General features: G+C 45.1%; 1 protein-coding gene across 3 annotated transcripts in view; it reads right to left on the reverse strand.

Moving 5' to 3' along the window:
- LOC132780584 (coiled-coil domain-containing protein 9) overlaps positions 1–7690 on the reverse strand; it is a 28296-nt gene extending 20606 nt beyond the window's left edge. For 2 of the 3 annotated variants that reach the window (XM_067461742.1, XM_067461740.1), the window contains exons 1-4: positions 7631–7690; positions 7474–7507; positions 4906–5010; positions 39–197 (exon numbers count right to left, since the gene is read on the reverse strand). In XM_067461742.1, the coding sequence (XP_067317843.1) occupies positions 39–197; positions 4906–5010; positions 7474–7476 (267 nt within the window). In that variant the 5' untranslated portion in view covers positions 7477–7507; positions 7631–7690. Of the gene's footprint in view, positions 1–38; positions 198–4905; positions 5011–7473; positions 7512–7630 lie in introns of all 3 variants that reach the window. The other variant, XM_067461741.1, reaches the window with a different exon arrangement.
- Positions 7691–18479: the final 10789 nt, after the last annotated feature.

Below are 18479 nucleotides of genomic sequence, written 5' to 3' on the forward strand. Positions count from 1 at the left end.
CCTCTACAGACAGACATATCCTTCGACGGACTGCTCACCTCCTGTGATAGCAAAACCTGGACAGTCAGAGTTGGGGAATCCAGCTCCCCTCGCCTCCTCTCCGGCAAAATGGCATCCCCTTCGGCAGCCCGAGGTCGTCGCCCTCCGGTCACAGCAATGCCTTCCTGCTCTGCTTTCTTCCGGTCTTCTTCAATCTCCTATAAATGGGGAAAGGAATCAAGTGTATCATAACCAAGCTCCTCTCCCACGGAAAACCCTAAACTTTTCCCAAGAACATCCATATCCCCAGCCATAGTTCTTCGCCTGTCCTTCTTTTCCTTTTTGGAAACAGGGTGAATCCTTCCACCAAAAGCCCTCCTCTGCTGTGATTGGCCAGCTTCCTAGCCAAGGGGAGGGCTGTTTCTGAGACTCCAAGCAAGGAAGGGGAGAGCAGGTATGCTCGGTGCATGACAGCATGGTGCACATGTGCGGGTGAGGGAGACCGTGCAAATTTGGGAGGGAGGCTCGTACCAGCAAGTCCCTTTAAGGCATGGGGGCTCTGTGTGGGAGTTTGGTGGGGTTCAGAATGCTCTTTGATTGTAGGTGAACTATAAATCCTAGAAACTACAACTCCCAAATGTCAAGGTCTATTTTCTCCAAACTACACCAGTGTTCATATTTGGGCATATTGAGTATTCATGCCAAGTTTGGTCCAGATCCACCATTGTTTGGGTCCACAGTGCTCTCTGGATGTAGGTGAACTACAACTCCAAAACTCAAGGTCAGTGCCCACCAAACCCTTCCATTGTTTTCTGTTTGTCGTGGGAGTTCTGTGTTCCAAGATTGGTTCAATTCCATCATTGGTGGGAGTTCAGAATGCTCTTTGATTGTAGGTGAACTATAAATCCCAGCAACTACAACTCCCAAATCACAAAATCAATCCCTTAAATCCCACCAGTATTCAAATTTGGGTGTATCGGATATTTGTGCCAAATATGGTCCAGTGAATGAAAATCCATCCTCCATATCATATAATTGCAGGCGAGGGAGACTGCAATTATACATAGGGAAGCATAGGGAAAAGTTTATTAATCTGCCAAACTGAATAAAACATTGCTTTTTTAAAAAGTGTCATTCATGTATTCTATACCAGATACTCCTGAGTCAGTGCACACACCAGGAAGATTATATATAGTCAGCCTTTACAATTCCACAGAATTCAACCACAGTAGCAGTCTTAATATAACTTGGCACTGCGTCATTTCCTAAAACGTCTGCCTGGGAAACTCGACTATATAGAAGCCTGGGTGGCCCAACTTTGCCAGAGGCAAAGTAGCTGACCCAGTCTCAGGTTTTGGTAGATTTGGCTTTTCTTTTCCTCCCTGTAGAGGATCCAGGTCACAGGGTAGTCCAGCATCAGCTGACCCTTTGGCCACAGCACCTGCGGACGTGCCTGTCCATGTGCCACGCTAATTAGCTTAAGGAGTCTCATCTTCTTTGCCATGCACACACTCCCAACAGACACAGAGGCCAGCTAAGTGTATCCTGATTCATAGGGTCCAAAGAACAGCCAGGTGCCCCCATCACAGAACTCAAGAGAATTCTAGAGTTGGACGAGACCCCAAGGGCCATCCAGTCCAACCCTGTTCCGCCAAGCAGGAACACCCAATCAAAACACATCTGATAGATAGCCATCCAGCTGTTAGGGAGCCCTTTTTGTTGGGGAAAACTACCCTAAAATATAGCAGAGAATCCAAAAATACAAACAGGATACAAAAGTTGAGCATCAGCTCATTAGCGAGCAAAGTGCGAAGTGCAATGTGATGTGATTGCAAAGGACTCGGAGCTTAGGAGGCAAACATTCAGAGTCCAATCTTTTAAAAAATCACAAAAGGTTTATTTACAATGATAAGAAATGACTGCATTTCTTAATAATCAATACCTGGATCTGAGCTACTCTAACACCCATCTCTTCTAAGGTTTCAAGAGATGGAAAAACTCAATCACTCCATCTCTCTTGACAAACAAGCAGAGAGAGATCTCAAAGCACACAGCACATACTTTACATATCAAGTAACAACATCAGAAGGCAAAAGTCAGATCCAAAAAGCTTGTAGTAGAAAAGTATACATTTTAAATAACCAATCAGAATGAGAGAGCAAATAGATGCATTCCCAACTGTCATTCAGGAGACACGAGGGAAGAAAAACCCCTAGACTATACTAACTCTTCCTCATTGAGGACTTGAGACTTGGGCAGTGTGGGGTTGAATTCCAAGACCAGCCTCTACTCACCACTCCCTCGGCCAAATCAGGGCCCTTCTCCCTGAAGTAGTAGCATCAACCAAGTAACAACATCAGAAGGCATGGCATCAAAACAACTACAGTGTTCCTCCACTTATTGTGGGGGTTCCAGTCCAAGACCACCCACAATAAGTGAAAATCTGCAAAGTAGGGGCGCCATATTAATGTTAATATTTATACATTATTTTATATATTTTATATATTACTAGCTGTACCCGCCACGCGTTGCTCTGGTCAACCTTCCCTCCCTCTTTCTCTCTCTCTCTCTCTCTCTCTCTTTCTTTCTTTCTTTCTCTCCTTCCTCCTCTCCCTCTTTCCTTCCTTCCCTCTTTTTCTTTCCCTTCTTTCTCTACCTGTTTCTTGTCTCACTTCCTTTGCTCTTTGGTTCCATGCTTCCTTGTCTCTTTCCTTCCTTCCTTCCCTCCCTCTTTCTCTCTTTCATTCCTTCTCTCCTTTCTTCCCTCTTTCACTTTTTTATTTTCTTCTCTCCTTCCTTCCTTCTCTACCTTTCTTTCCTTCTCTCCTTCCCTCCTTCTTTGCTTCTTTCTCTCCCTCCTTCTCTCCATCCTTCCTTCTCTACCCTTCTTTCTTTCCTTCCTTCCCCCTTCCTTCTCCCTTTCTGTGTATGTGTTTTGTGTGTGCATATGCATATATGTATGTATAAATGTGTGTTTGTGTATATATATGTGGTTTTGTGCATGTGTTGTAATGTATTTTTGGTTTTCTGGCTTTTTAAGTCCCGTTCACTGTGTTTTTCAGTGTTTTTATGAGTGATCGTTGGCCTGAGAGGTGTCTTGTGTACAAATTTGGTGTCAATTCGTCCAGTGGTTTTTGAGTTATGTTAATCCCACAAATGAACATTACATTTTTATTTATATAGATTTTCTTACCCACACTTCCTTACCTGCCTCCCAGTCCATCCCAAGGGCACCTGCTTGCCTCCCTGACCTCCGCAGAGCGTCCAGAGCCACGCAGGCAGCAATGGGCCAGGGAGGCAGGCCTTTCCCACCATGCCTCAGGCCACCGCACTTCCAGAGTCCCTAGCCTCCCTGACCTCCACTGGACGTAAATATTTAATATTTTATATTTTAATTAATATTTTCAAATACCTGCGAAACAGTGAGTCCGCTAAAAGCGAACCGTGAAGTAGTGAGGGAACACTGTCTGCATTTTTGTGCAGCGTATCTGCATAAATTTATTATTTTTATACAAATATCCTGGCAGTTAGACATAGTTGCAAAGACATTTTTGTACACCCATTTTACATGTACTGCATCAATATATATGCTTGATTAATTCTATGCTAAATCACTTTTCGATCCTCCCAATGCTCACACGCTCTGTAGTCATTATTAGTCAATTCCAGTGACAGGTTGAAGGGTGTGGCTTCATCTGCACATTGTTTTGTCGACACTCTATTTTTGGATCAAGTTTTGTGGCATTATAAGAGGTAAAGATTTCCCCTTGACATTAAGTCTAGTCACGTCCAACTCTGGTGGGTGATACTCATCTCCATTTCTAAGCCAAAGAGCCAGCGTTGTCCGTAGCCACCTCCAAGGTCATGTGGCCAGCATGACTGCATGGACCACCATTACATTCCCGCTGGAGTGGTACCCATTGACTAGCATGTTTTCCAACTGCTAGTTTGAAACTGCTTTGAGTTCCCCCCAGGGGTGAGAAAGGCAGTAGATAAATACTGTAAATAAATAAATAAATTGTCAGAAGCTGAGGCTAACACCAGGAGCTCACCCCACTCCCCAGATTCGAACCACCGACTTTTATTTATTTATTTACAGTATTTCTATCACGTCTTTCTCAGCCCGAAGGCGACTCAATCAGCAAGTTCAGCAGCTCAGCAGTTTAACCCGCTGCGCCACCGGGGGACTCCCTATTTACATTATGTAAATGTTAAATTACTTCTTTGTTTACTTAGCCTTGAGCCAAGGCAGTTACAGCTGTATCAAACCGCATCGATTCTACAATGTAGCTGTACTTTTCAGACAGCAAACAAAAACTATAGTATGTAACAAAGTTTGAAAAACAGTTCCTGGTTTGAAAGTGTTATTCCCTGTTTAATTGGGTGATACTTAGTTTAAAAGCTCCAGAAACTTTGTTTATGTGGCTGCAACAAACTAGGTTGAATTGGTCGAGACTCTATGAGATAGTCACTGAAAAACTATAGCGAAAATGTGCTATAGAAGGATGTCCCACCCGCAAAAACAAAGTTTTGGGCAGTTTAATAAACTTTTTCCATGCTTTTATGACAGGACCAATTGGGAAATGGCATTTATAACCCAGGAGCAAAAACAGTGCTATTATAAAGTCATTCTCCCACTCCATGGCTTGAGTTCTTCCATGCTGTACTCTAGGCATGGGCCAACTTTGGTCTTCTGGGTGTTTTGGACTACAACTCCCACCATTCCTAACAGCCTCAGGCCCTTTCCTTTTCCCCCTCAGCCGCTTAAGCGGCTGAGGGGGAAAAGGAAGGGGCCTGAGGCTGTTAGGAATGGTGGGAGTTGTAGTCCAAAACACCCAGAAGACCAAAGTTGGCCCATGCCTGGAGTGCACAATGAGAAGGGTCTCTTTCCCACTTGTATCCTTATTTCAGGCATCTGTCACTCACCTGATACCGCTTGATCAGCGCCTGGTTCTTGCGCCGCAGCGCCTCGATGCGCTTGTCAAGCTCCGCATCCTTCTCCTCCTTCGACTTCAGGTCCAAAGAAGCCGACTGCAGGAAAAGGCGGAAAGAAAATAATGTGGCAACCCATGCAGACACCCAAGCTCAGCCTGATAAGCATCTACACTGAGGAATGAATGCAGTGTGACACCACTTTAGCTACCTTTTCTGAATGCAATGGAATCCTGGGTGTGGTAGCAAATCACTGCCATATGATGCATGCCGTTTCACAATGCAGGTGAATTGCCTTCAGTTCAATCTGCATTACTTGGCAGGATTTAGAATCCTTGAATTATTGACTTGGAAGAGACCTCATGGGCCATCCAGTCCAACCCCATGCCAAAAAGCAAGAAATCACATTCAAAGCACCCCGACAGATGGCCATCCATCCTTTGCTTAAAAGCCTCCAAAGGAGGAGCCTCCACCACACTCCGGAGCAGAGAGTTCCACTACTGAACAGCTCTCACAGTTAGGAAGTTTTTTCTCATGTTCAAGTGGAATCCCCTTTTCTGTAGTTTGAAGCCATTGTTCCGCATCCTAGTCTCCAGGGCAGCAGAAAACAAGCTTGCTCCCTCCTCCCTATGACTTCCTCTCACACATTTATACATGCCCCTCTTCATATCTCCTCTCAGCCTTCTCTTCTGCAGGTTGAACATGCCCAGCTCTTTAAGCCGCTCCTCATAGGGATTGTTCTGCAGAACCTTGACCATCTGAGTCGCCCTCCTCTGGACACATTCCAGTTTAGGGCCCTTCCACACAGCCCTATATCGCAGAATATCAAGGCAGAAAATCCCAAAATATCTGCTTTGAACAGATAAAGCAGTTCAAAGCAGATATTGTGGATATTCTGGGATACAAGACTGTGTGGAAGGGTCCTTAGAGTCAACATCTCCCTTCAATTGCGGTGCCCAGAATTGCACAGCCAAAGAGTCCCCAAATTCACCCATGAGCAAAATCTGGCGACCGGTACTGAAAAAAACCTCTATAATCATAACAGTATATAAAGAACAACACTCAAACACAGGGGAAATTCCAAACAAGATTCAACCAGGGCCAGCTAATCACCTCCCAACAAAGGATTCCCCAGGCAGGAGGCAGCCAGAACTTGAAACTGCTAGCCCATTAAATGTTAAGTATGGTGGCCAATTGAAACATTCACACTTGCCTTCAACAAGCGTCTTAATTTTAGAGGGTTTTTTTAATACTGGTAATTTTTAAAAAAATAATTAAAATTAATTTTCATGGTTTCCTCCTTTCTGTTGAAATTGTCCGCATGCTTGTGGAATTTAATGGCTTCTCCATGTAGTCTAACAACCAGCAACCTGCCAGGTTTTGAAGCTGCAAGGCCATTCAATGCTAATCAAGGTGGCCAATTGAAACATTCAAAGTTGCCTCCAACAGACAAGAGTTCTTTCTCCCACCCTGGACATCATTCCACAGATATATAAACCCCACTTGCCTAGTTTCCAACAGACCCCACAACGTCTGTGGATTCCTGCCATAGATGTGGGCGAAATGCCAGGAGGGAATGCTTCTGGAACATAGCCATACAGCCTAGAAAACCCACAGCAACCCGGTGGAAGCTGTGTTTATCAAACTGACATTCTTACTTCCAGATGTATGAAGACAACAATGCCACCTTTGAGGGATGCTGCTAAGTCAAAACAGTAAAAAAAGAGCAGCACTCAGAAAACTGGGGAATTCCAGACAGGAAACAATCATGTTCAGCTAACACATCCCAAAAAAAGTGGAGCCCCCAGTGGCACAGTGGGTTAAACCTCTGTGCCGGCAGGACTGAAGACCGACAGGTTGCAGGTTCGAATCCAGGGAGAGGCGGATGAGCTCCCTCTATCAGCTCCAGCTCCTCATGCGGGGACATGAGAGAAGCCTCCCACAAGGATGATAAAAACATCAAATCATCCAGGCGTCCCCTGGGCAACGTCCTTGTAGATGGCCAATTCTCTCATACCAGAAGCGACTTGCAGTTTCTCAAGTCACTCCTGACATGATAAAAAAAAATCCCAAAAAAGGATTCCCCCCAGGCAGGAAGCAGCCAGTCTTTGAAGCTGCAAGGCTATTTAATGCTAATCAAGGTAGCCAGAGTTCTTTCTCCCACCCTGGATATTATTCCACAGACATATAAACCCAATTTTCCTAGTTTCCAACAGACCTCACAACCTCTGAGGATGCCTGCCACAGATGCAGGCGAAACGTCAGGAGAGAATGCTTCTGGGACATAGACAAACTCATAACAACCCATGAAAGCCTCAGACAATACAGGAGTCGCCAAAGTACCAAACTCCAGGACGCCATTGCGTTGATTAAAGCGGTGTCAAAGTGCATTAAACCTGCAGCGTGGGTGCAATTGCCCAGGTCTTGGCTTGGCCTTGAGGGCAAAGCTCAGAGGGCTTGGAAAGCCTCCTCCTTCAACAAGGCCCTTTTGGAGGGCGAAGCTGAGCCAAGTCTGAACCAAAACAAAGTCAATTCCCCACCAAGATCCCGTTCCCTCCTTACCATCTTTTCCACCCGCGAAAGGGAGCATCCAGGTCTGCAATGCAAAGAGAAGCAGAGTCAGAAGCATGCATGGAAGGTTTTCTTAAAGGGGGGAGAGGGAGAAAAGGGGACTAATTTCCCCCAATTGCCCTCCAATCCTTGCTCTTTCTGCCCTTACCTGCCCCCGCCCTGCAAGAGAAACAGAAACCGGATTAACCCCCCCCCCTCCTTCTCTGGATCCTCCCTCCTTCTCCCCACGTGGCCTCCGTTTCCGCTTCCTTCCCCACCGAAGAGGAGGAGACTGGCACTGAGGTCACGGGTGCGTCTACACATGTCGAATTAACGCAGTTCCATAACGCTCCATCTTCGGGGGTTGTGTCTGCCCTCTTTGGCAGAAAAAGGCAACTATGTAACACGAGTTTGTGTTCCTGCTTCCATGTCATTTCCTAATTGGTTCTATCAACAAAAAACATTGGAAAAGTTCAAATGCTAATGAAGGTGGTCAGCTGAAACATTCACCCCTAGCTTCAGCAGAGAGCTCTTTGCCCCACCCTGGTCATTCCACAGATATAGAAAGAAACCCATTTTCCTAGTTCCAACAGACCTCACTACCTCTGAGGATGCTTGCCATAGCTGCAGGCGAAACATCAGGAGAAATGCCTCTAGAACATGGCCCTATAGCCCGAAAAAACCTACAAGAACCTAGTGATTCCAGCCATGAAAGCCTTCGACAATACATTGGAAAAGTTGAGTTTTTGTTGGTTTTTTGGCCTGCATGGACATGTTCTAGAAGCATTCTCTCCTGACGTTTCGCCTGCATCTGTGCCAAGCATCCTCAGAGATTGGGAGGTTTCCCCCAGGCAGCAACCAGCCAGGCTTTGAAACTGCAAGGATATTCAATGCAGTTAGGGGGAGAAGGTCTGGGTATAAATATAGGAAATAAATAAAATAAAAATGATCAAGGTGGCATGTTGCAACATTCACACTTAGAATCGGAGTTGGAAAAGATGTTGTGGGCCATCCAGTCCAACCCCCTGCCAAGAAGTAGGAAAATTGCATTCAAAGCACCCCCGACAGATGGCCATCCAGCCTCTGTTTCAAAGCCTCCAAAGAAGGAGCCTCTACCACACTCCGGGGCAGAGAGTTCCACCGCTGAACAAAGCACCCCCAACAGATGGCCATCCAGCCTGTTTAAAAGCCTCCAAAGAAGGAGCCTCTACCACATTCCGGGGCAGAGAGTTCCACTGCTGAACAACTCTCATCATTAGGAAATTCTTTCTCATATTCAGGTGGAATCTCCTTTCTTATAGTTTGAAGCCATTGTTCTATGTCGTAGTCTCCAGGGCAACAGAAAACAACCCTACTCCTTCCTCCCTATGACCTCCCCACACATATTTATCCATGGCCCTCATCATGTCTCCTCTCAGTCTTCTCTTCTTCAGGCTAAGCATCCCCAGCTCTTTAAACCGCTCCTCGTAGGGCTTGTTCTCCAGACCCTTGATCACTTTAGTCACCCTTCTCTGGATACATTCCAGCTTGTCAATATCTCTCAGATCAGGACTCAGGAAAACAGGGGAATTGCAGACAAGAAACAATTAGGGCCAGCTAACACCTCTCAACAAAGGATCCACCATGCAGCAACGAGCCAGGCTTTGAAGTTGCAAGGCTATTCTATGCTAATCAAGGTGGTCAATGGCAACATTATCCTCAGGCAGAGAAGAGTTCTTTCTCTCACCCTGGACATTATTCCACAGATATATTAACCCCTCACTTGCCTAGTTTTTAACAAACCTCACAATCTCTGAGGTTGCCTGCCACAGATGCAGGCAAAATGTCAGGAGAGAATGCTTCTAGAACATGGCCATACAGCCCAAAAAAGCTACAACAACCCAGTGATTCTGGCCATGAAAGCCTTTGATAGTACATTTGAAAAGTTTCTTAAACTGGGCTGTTGTAGGTTTTTCGGGCTATATGGCCATTTTCTAGAGGCATTCTCTCCTGACATTTCACCTGCATCGATGGCAAGCATCCTCAGAGGTAGCCTTCGACAATACATTTTCTTAAACTGCTTAGGCTTTGTTTCTTTGGGAGTATCTTGCAATAACACATTTTGCACATTTTCAATAACCTTGGGCCCTTCCGCACAGCCCTATATCCCCGAATATCAAGGCAGAAAGTCCCACGTTTACCTGTTTTTGAACTGGAATCTATGGCAGTGTTTACTCAATTAAAAAGCAGATATTGTGGGATTTTCTGCCTTGATATTCTGGGATATAGAACTTTGTGGAAGGGCCCTATCTCATCCAGTCATAACCAAATCAACATAGGGTTGTTGTGAGTTTTCCAGGCTGTATGGCCATGTTCCCGAAGCATTCTCTCCTGATGTTTCACCCACATCTATGGCAGGCATCCTCAGAGGTTGTGAGGTCTGTTCAAAAGTAGGCAAGTAAGGTTTATATATCTGTGGAATAATGTCCAGGGTGGGAGAAAGAACTGTCTGTCTGAGGCAAGTCTGAATTTTGCCAGTGACCACCTTGATTAGCATAGAATAGCCTTGTAGCTTCAAAGCCTGGCTGGTTGCTGCATGAGGGATTCTTTGTTGGGAGGTGTTAGCTGGCCCTGATTGTTTTGTGTCTGGGATTCGCCTGTTTTCTGAGTGCTGATCTTTATTTACTGTCCTGATTGTAGAGTAGCCAGATTTTTTTTTCATTTTCATGGTTTCCTCTTTTCTGTTGAAATTGTCCACATGCTTGTGGGTTTCAGTGCCTTCTCTGTGTAGTCTGACATGGTGATTGTGAGAGTGGTTCAGCATTTCTGTGCTCTCAGATAATATGCTGTGTCCAGGTTGGTTCATCAGGTGCTCTGCTATGGCTGACTTCTCTGGCTGAATCAGTCTGCGGTGCCTTTCATGTTCCTTGATCCATGTTTGGGCAGTGTTGCTGCGTTTGAGGGTCTCTATGTAGACGTGTCCACAGCTGCATGGTATACGGTAGACCTTAATGTGATCCTATGAGCTTGCTATGATTGAGTCGAGATTCAAAGCTTGGTCTCTGGAGTCTTGGACCCCCCTCACCTTTACACTGATCAGTTAGTCAGAGAAGCAGAGAGTGTTTGAGGACTGGGACATCCGTAGGGATACCGAGGTGCTTGTTTATAAAGCTATTGTCCTCCCAACCCTGAAACATGGACTGTCTACAGACGTCATATGCAACTCCTAGAATGATTCCATCAGTGTTGCCTCTTGCAAATCTCTTGGGAAAACTGGTGGATAAATGTCAGCGTGCTGGAAGAAGCAAAGACCACCAGCACTGAAGTGATGGTCCTCCATTATCAACTCCGCTGGACTGGCCATGTTGTTCGGATACCCGACCACCGTCTCCCAAAGCAGTTACTCTACTCCAAACTCAAGAATGGAAAATGGAATGTTGGTGGGCAGGAAACGAGATTTAAAGATGGGCTCAAAGCCAACCTTTAAAACTGTGGCATAGACACTGAGAACTAGGAAGCCCTGGCCCTTGAGTGCTCCAGCTGAAGGTCAGCTGTGACCAGCAGTGCTGTAGAATTTGAAGAGGCACGAATGGAGGGAGAAAGAGAGAAAGGTGCCAAGAGGAAGGTGTGTCAAGCCAGCCCTAACTGTGACAGCCTTCCACCTGGAAAGCGATACTCTCACTGGAGGAGAAAATGTGGGTCAAGAATAGGGCTCCACAGTCACTTACGTACCCAACCACCAAGACACTACACTTGGAAGACCATCATACTCAGACAAGGAGGGATAGCCTAAGTAAGTAAGTACTTACTTACTTAGAGGATCCTCGTTGTCCAAGTAGGATTGTCTTCCAAGATCAGTGTACTGGTGGGTCTGTAGGTGACTGTGGAGCCCTATTCTTGATCTGCATCTTCTCCCACATTGGTTTCCAGGTGGAAGGCGGTCTCCATCAGGGTTGGCTTGACACACCTTCCTCTTGGCACATTTCTCTCTTTCGGCCTCCATTCGTGCCTCTTCAAATTCAACAGCACTGCTGATCACAGCTGACCTCCAGCTGGGAACGCTCAAGGGCCAAGCCTTCCCAGTTCTCAGTGTCTATGCCAGAGTTTAAGTAAGTAAGTAAAGTAAAGTAAATAAGGTATACAGTAGACTCCTGCAGAAGTTAGAGGATCCTTATTGTCCTTTGCTGAACGGAGCATTTGTTGTATTTTCATGGTTTCCTCTTTTCTGTTGAAATTGTCCAAACACAAAACTTGAGAAGATTAAAGACCTTGCAAAATTGTAACTCCCGGGATTCTATAGCCTTAAGCTATGGCAGTTAAAGTGGTGTAAAAATGCATTAATTCTACAGTGTAGATGCAGCCTTGGCTCAGAGGAGCTTGTTGTGAGATCTATTCCAGACTATCTCAAGGTGTAGTTGCTCCCCTGTACCACTAGATGACAGCATCGGATGGTGAGGAGGAAGCCTGAACTTGCAAAAGCAAGAGACCAATTTGGGGAAATGGGTTTATAGGGGAATGGACTATCTGGAGAGCCTATTGTTTTTGTCCTGTTCAGCCAAGATCTCTCAAGATAGCTCCCACCTGATTCTGCAAAGGACCTTCTTTGGAAATGGAGTCAAGTCCTCTTCTCCAGTAGGGGCCCAAATTGCAGTGTCAAGACACAAATGGTGGATCATGGAAGTTGGCAGTTTATTGGAACTCTTTATTGGGGACTTTCCTGATTACACTTGCTTCTTTGAGATGTTATGATGCTGGAGTTGGAAGCATCCTTCAAGAGTAATAGGATTCCTTCCACATAAGAAGTGATTGACTGGGGCAGGGTTAAGCATTTAAGACACATGTATTTATCCTTTTTTTCAAGGAATGTGTGTCTGAGTGAGAAAAGCGGATATCCGTCCACATTGGCTGGATCTACACTGCCACATAAACCAGTTTTTTTAATATAGGTTCTTTTTGGACAATATGTGTCTACATTACCATATATTTATTATTTATTTCGAACATTTTTACCCCGCCTTTCTCAACCCCTGGGGGGACTCAGAGTGGCTTCTAATTGGCAATAATTCAATGGCGCATCATAAAATACAAAATAGCCAATATAACAATTAAAAACATGAACATTAATAAATAAAGATTAAACAATATACTTATGATCCATTTAGCTATTGCCAGTCTGGTGGCTATTTATCTATCCATATACTAATGATTACTCCGCTTAACTTATCCAAAGCAACCTCCAAGCCATAGTCAAACATTATCAATTGTCCTTTAACCTAATTGCCCAAAGGCCTGGTCCCACAACCATGTTTTTACCTTCTTTCTAAAGGTGAGGAGGGATGACGATGACCCAATTTCCCTGGGAAGTGAATTCCACAGGCAGGGAGCTACCACCGAGAAGGCCCTGACCCTCTTCCCCGCCAAACGTGTTCGAGACAAAGGCGGGGCCGAGAGCAGGGCCTCCCCAGAAGATCTTAAGCTCTGAGGTTGGACGTAGAAGGAGATACGTTCAGACAGGTATGCTGGACCGGAGCCGTATAGGGTTTTATAGGTCAAGACCAGCACTTTGAAGTGTGCTCAGAATTGGATCGGCAGCCAGTGGAGCTGACACAACAGGGGGGTGGTATGCTCCCTGTATGATGCCCCGGTGAGTAATCTAGCTGCCACCCATTGGACTAATTGCAGTTTCCGAACAGTCTTCAAAGGCAACCCCACGTAGACCACGTCACAGCAAATGAGATCTATGTGCTGGATTTTGTATCACAAAATCACAAATTGAACACTTCCCAAGCGTCTAGGACTGTGTGATGTATTTTCGAATGATGCGCGCAGATCCAAGTAAGGTGGCCTTTTGCAGTTGACATTTTGTCGATGTTTATTGTTTCCAAATGCCAGCTGAGATCTTTTGCCAATGACCACTGGGACCACCTGTACTGGTTTATGCTAGAGCCTTTGCAGTTCAATTTTGAGGTCCTGATAATGGCTGAGTTTTTCCTGTTGTTTTTCCTCAATGCGACTGTCACCTGGAATGCCAGAGTGAGCTTCCGACCAATTGTGTAGCTTGTTGTCGACCTTTGTAACCCGAAAGACAGTTGCCTCTGTCAAGTAGGAAAATTAGGTACCACCTATGTGTGGGGAGGCTAATTTAACAAAAATTTACGAGGCCATATAAAAGGCTCCAGGAAAGCACTCCAGCAAAACCATGCAGGGAATGCGGAAGTACTTCATCAGTGTCGTAGATGGACGATGAAAGCGACAGTTCCCCTGGCAGCCAGAAAAAGTTAAAATAGCCTCTGACTGTTTGTCTATATCTGTTGTGTGTCTTTGGCATTGAATGTTTGCCATATATGTGTACATTGTAATCTGCCCTGAGTCTCCTGTGGGGTGAAAAGGGCGGGATATAAATACTGTAAATAAATATATAAATAATCCAAACTTTTTTATTTTATTATTATGAATATTATTTATTATAATAATATGTTGTTGTTGTTGTTGTTGTTGTTATGTGTTGTCGAAGACTTTCATAGCGGCTGGAATCACTGGGTTGCTGTGAGTATTCCAAGCTGTATGGCCATGTTCCAGAAGCATTCTCTCCTGACGTTTCTCCCACATCTATGGCAGGCATCCTCAGAGGTTGTGAGGTCTGTTGGAAACTAGGCAAGTGAGGTTTATATATCTGTGGAATGTCCAGGGTGGAGAAAAAACTCTTCTCTCCCTGAGTGTGAATTTTGCAAATTTTGCAAATGACAAACTTGATTAGCATTGAATTGCCTTGCAGCTTCAAAGCCTGGTTGCTCCCTGCTTGGGGGAATCCTTTGTTGAAACCTGTCAGCTGTCCCTGATTAGTTTATGTCTGGAATACCCCTGTTCTCTGAGTGTTATTCTTTATTTACTGTCCTGATTTTGGAGTTTTTAAATACTAGTAGCCAAATTTTATTCATTTCCACGGTTTCTTCCTTTCTGTTGAAATTTTGCACATGCTTGTGGATTTCAATGGCTTCTCTGTGTAGTCTAACATAGTGGTTGTCAGAGTGGTCCAGCATTTCTGTGTTCTCAAATAATATGCTATGTCCAGGTTGATTCATCAGGTGCTCTGCTATGGCTGACTTCTCAGGTTGAATTAGTCTGCAGTAGCTTTCATGTTCCTTGATTCATGTCTGGGCAATGATGCTGCATTGGGAAGTCCCTCTGTAGACTTGTACATAGCTGCATGGTATACAGTAGACTCCTGAAGAGGTGAGAGGATTCCTCTTGTACTTTGCTGAATCTAGCATTTGTTGGATTTTCTTAGGGTTATTATTATATTATTATATTATTATTATATCATTTATCCATCACCAACAAGCCAGAGTAAGTTGCAGTGTTCTAGTCAAACTCCTCTTCCTAGGATCTCTCCTTAGTGCTGAACTGTCATCTTAAATTAATTATGTAATTTGGAGGGTGTCTCTGGGCCCTTTCACACATCCATAAAACTCAGAATATCAAGGCAGAAAATCCCACAATATCTGCTTTGAACTGGGTTATCTGAGTCCGCACTGCGATGCTCCTCCGCCATCAACTCCGCTCCCAAAGCAGTTACTCTACTCCAAATTCAAGAACAGAAAACGGAATGTTGGAGGACAGGAAAAGAGATTTAAAGATGAGCTCAAAGCCAACCTTAAAAACTGTGGCATAGACACCAAGAACCGGGAAGCCCGGGCCCTTGAGCACTCTAGCTGGAGGTCAGCTGTGACGAGCAGTGCTGTAGAATTTGAAGAGGCAAGAATGGAGGGCGAAAGAGAGAAACGTGCCAAGAGGAAGGCACACGTTTCCCACAATATCTGCTTTGAACTGGGTTATCTGAGTTCACACTGTGATGGTCCTCCACCATCAACTCCACTGAATCAGCCACGTTGTCCGAATGCCCGATCACTGTCTCCCAAAGCAGTTACTCTACTCCAAACTCAAGAACAGAAAACAGAATGTTGGAGGACAGGAAAAGAGATTTAAAGATGGCCTCAAAGCCAACCTTAAAAACTGTGGCATAGACACCAAGAACTGGGAAGCCCTGACCCTTGAGCGCTCTAGCTGGAGGTCAACTGTGACTAGCAGTGCTGTAAAATTTGAAGAGGCACGAATGGAGGGTGAAAGAGAGAAACATGCCAAGAGGAAGGTGCATCAAGCCTACCCCAACCAGGACTGCCTTCCACGTGGAAACACCCTCACTGCAGGAGAACATGCAGGTCAAGAGCTCCATAGTCACCTACGTACCCACCACCAGGACACCGCACTTGGAGGACAATCTTACTTGGACAACGAGGGATCGCCTAAAGTAAATAAGCCATATATTCCAGTTGAAAGCAGTTAATATGGGATTGTATTCAGCCATGTGGAAGGGGCCTCAAAAGACAGCCAAACCCTTGAATGAGAGCTATCATCCACCACTGCTTTCATGTCATCAGAAGAGGGAATTGAAGCCATTGTTTGATCAAAACTTTGAAGAAGTTTGACACATCTTACAGTTCAGATATTTTCTGCTACTTTGACCCCAAAATGTGGAGCAGATTTGGCACCCTGCTTACCTAAGAGCCATCAGCTGCCACTAAAGACACACAAACACACATGTACTGAGCTGCAGAAGATGTATTTATTTATTTGTTTATTTACAGTCTTTATATTCCACCCTTCTCACCCTGCAGGGAACTATGGGTGGATCACAATGCACATATACATGGCAAACATTCAATACCATAGACACACAACATATATAGACAGAGACACAGAGGCTATTTAATATTCCAGTTTCATGAGGGTATGCTTTCTGAATTCCAGCCACTGGGGGAGCTGTTGCTTCACTGTCCACTTGTGACACCGATGGAGTACTTCCTCATTCTCTGCACGCTGTTGGAGAGTTTTATGATGTTGTACATTAGCTAAATTAGCCTCCCCGCATAAGTGGTACCTAAATTTCCAACTTGACAGATTAAACTATCTTTTGGGCTCCAAAGGTCAACAGCAAGCTAGACAAATGTCCAGAAGCTCACTCCAACCAGGCTTCAAACTCATGACCTCTCAATCAGTTTTGATTTTAATACAGGTAACACCCAATGGGCTGCACCACAACTCAGTCAATTATATAAAGATGTCTAGTATATAAAGTATAGTAATAAATGTAAAGTATAGGAATGAAAATGCTCATAGTTCCACAGACACAATGGTCAGGAGTGCTTGTTATCAGCGTTGGAGGATCTAAAGATGCACACAGTGGACTTCTACTATGCACTGTCCATTAGGCTACTCCTGTGCCGAGTTAGAAACTTTAGTTACGTAATTCAAAATGTGGCAACCAGATGGGTTATACTACTACATCGAGGAACAACCATTGTGACCTCCTGGACCAGCCTGCACCAGAGCTCCCTGTTGGCCATCACCACCCCCAGCTACTTCAAGGTCAAGTCAGTAACTTCAAGGATACCATCCATCCATCTTGCCCTTGGTTGGCCCCTCTTCCTTTTTCCTTCAATTTTCCCCAGCATCATTGTCTTCTCCAAGCTTTCCTGTCTTATCTGGGCACCACAATTGAAGAGAGATATTGAAAAGCTGGAATGTGTTTAGAGGAGGGTGACTAAAATGATCAAGGATCTGGAGAACAAGCCCTATGAGGAGCGGCTTAAAGAGCTATGCATGTTTAGTTTGAAGAAGAGAACGCTGAGAGGAGACATGATAGCCATGTATAAATATGTGAGAGGAAGTCATAGGAAGGGAGGAGTGAACTTGTTTTATGCTGCCTTGAAGATGAATGCGGAACAAAGGATATTCCATCAGAACATTAGGAAGAACTTCCAGACTGTGAGAGCTGTTCAGCAGTGGAACTCTCTGCCCTGGAGTGTGGTAGAGGCTCCTTCTTTGGAAGCTTCTAAACAGTCGGTTGCACTCCCCGCCTCCCAGCTTTCTTCCGGGTCAATCCAGTCACTTCAAGGATACCATCCATCCGTCTTGCCCTTGGTCGGCCCCTCTTCCTTTTTCCTTCCATTTTCCCTAGCATCATTGTCTTCTCCAAACTTTCTTGTCTTATCATTATGTGACCAAAGTACTTCAGTAGAGACACCTTTTCCCCATGATAATAACTCTTCCATGAGTGAATTTCCCTTCCAAATGTGAATTTCCCTTCCCTATATGCCTGCGAGACGTGGACTGTCTACAGACGTCACATGCAACTCCTGGAACAATTCCATCAGTGCTGCAAATCTCTTGGGAAGACAAGCGGACAAATGTCAGCATGCTGGAAGAAGCAAACACCACCAGCATTGAAGCAACGGTCCTCCACCATCAACTCCGCTGGACCGGCCATGTTGTCTGGATCCCCGACCACTGTCTCCCAAAGCTCTACTTCGAATTCAAGAATGGAAAACAGAATGTTGGTGGGCAGGAAACGAGATTTAAAGATGGGCTCAAAGCCAACCTTAAAAACTCTGGCATAGACACTGAGAACTGGGAAGCCCTGACCCTTGAGCGCTCCCAGCTGGAGGTCATCTGTGACCAGCAGTGCTGTATAATTTGAAAAGGCATGAATGGAGGGCGAAAGAGAGAAAGGTGCAAAGAGGAAGGTGTGTCAAGCCAACCCTGACCAGGACCACCTTCCACCTGTAAACCAATGCCCTCACTGCGGGAGAAGATGCAGATCAAGAATAGGGCTCCACAGTTACCTACAGACCCACTAGTACACTAATCTTGGAAGACTATCCTACTTGGACAACAAGGGATCACCTAAGTTCCCTTCCAAGGGGTAGATTTCTCTCCCGTCCTGTTGTCTCACCCTTATTCTTAACTAGGAGTTGTTTGTAAGTTGAATGTTTGTAACTCAGGAATGTTTGTACTAGGTTGCTGGGAGACACTTCCATGTCTTATTTCGCAGCCTTCGTTTCCATTCACTCTTTAAGGTGAGTGGCTGAGCGGAAGCCTTGCCGGCTGTTGCTGAGCCCCTCATGTATTTCCTGGGCAGCAGTGGTCTCTCATGCCTCTTTCTCAGCCCCCCTCCCCTCCTCCTCCTCCTCCTCCTCCTC

This window comes from Anolis sagrei, chromosome Y (assembly GCF_037176765.1).
Source record: "Anolis sagrei isolate rAnoSag1 chromosome Y, rAnoSag1.mat, whole genome shotgun sequence".
NCBI classification, from domain to species: domain Eukaryota; kingdom Metazoa; phylum Chordata; class Lepidosauria; order Squamata; family Dactyloidae; genus Anolis; species Anolis sagrei.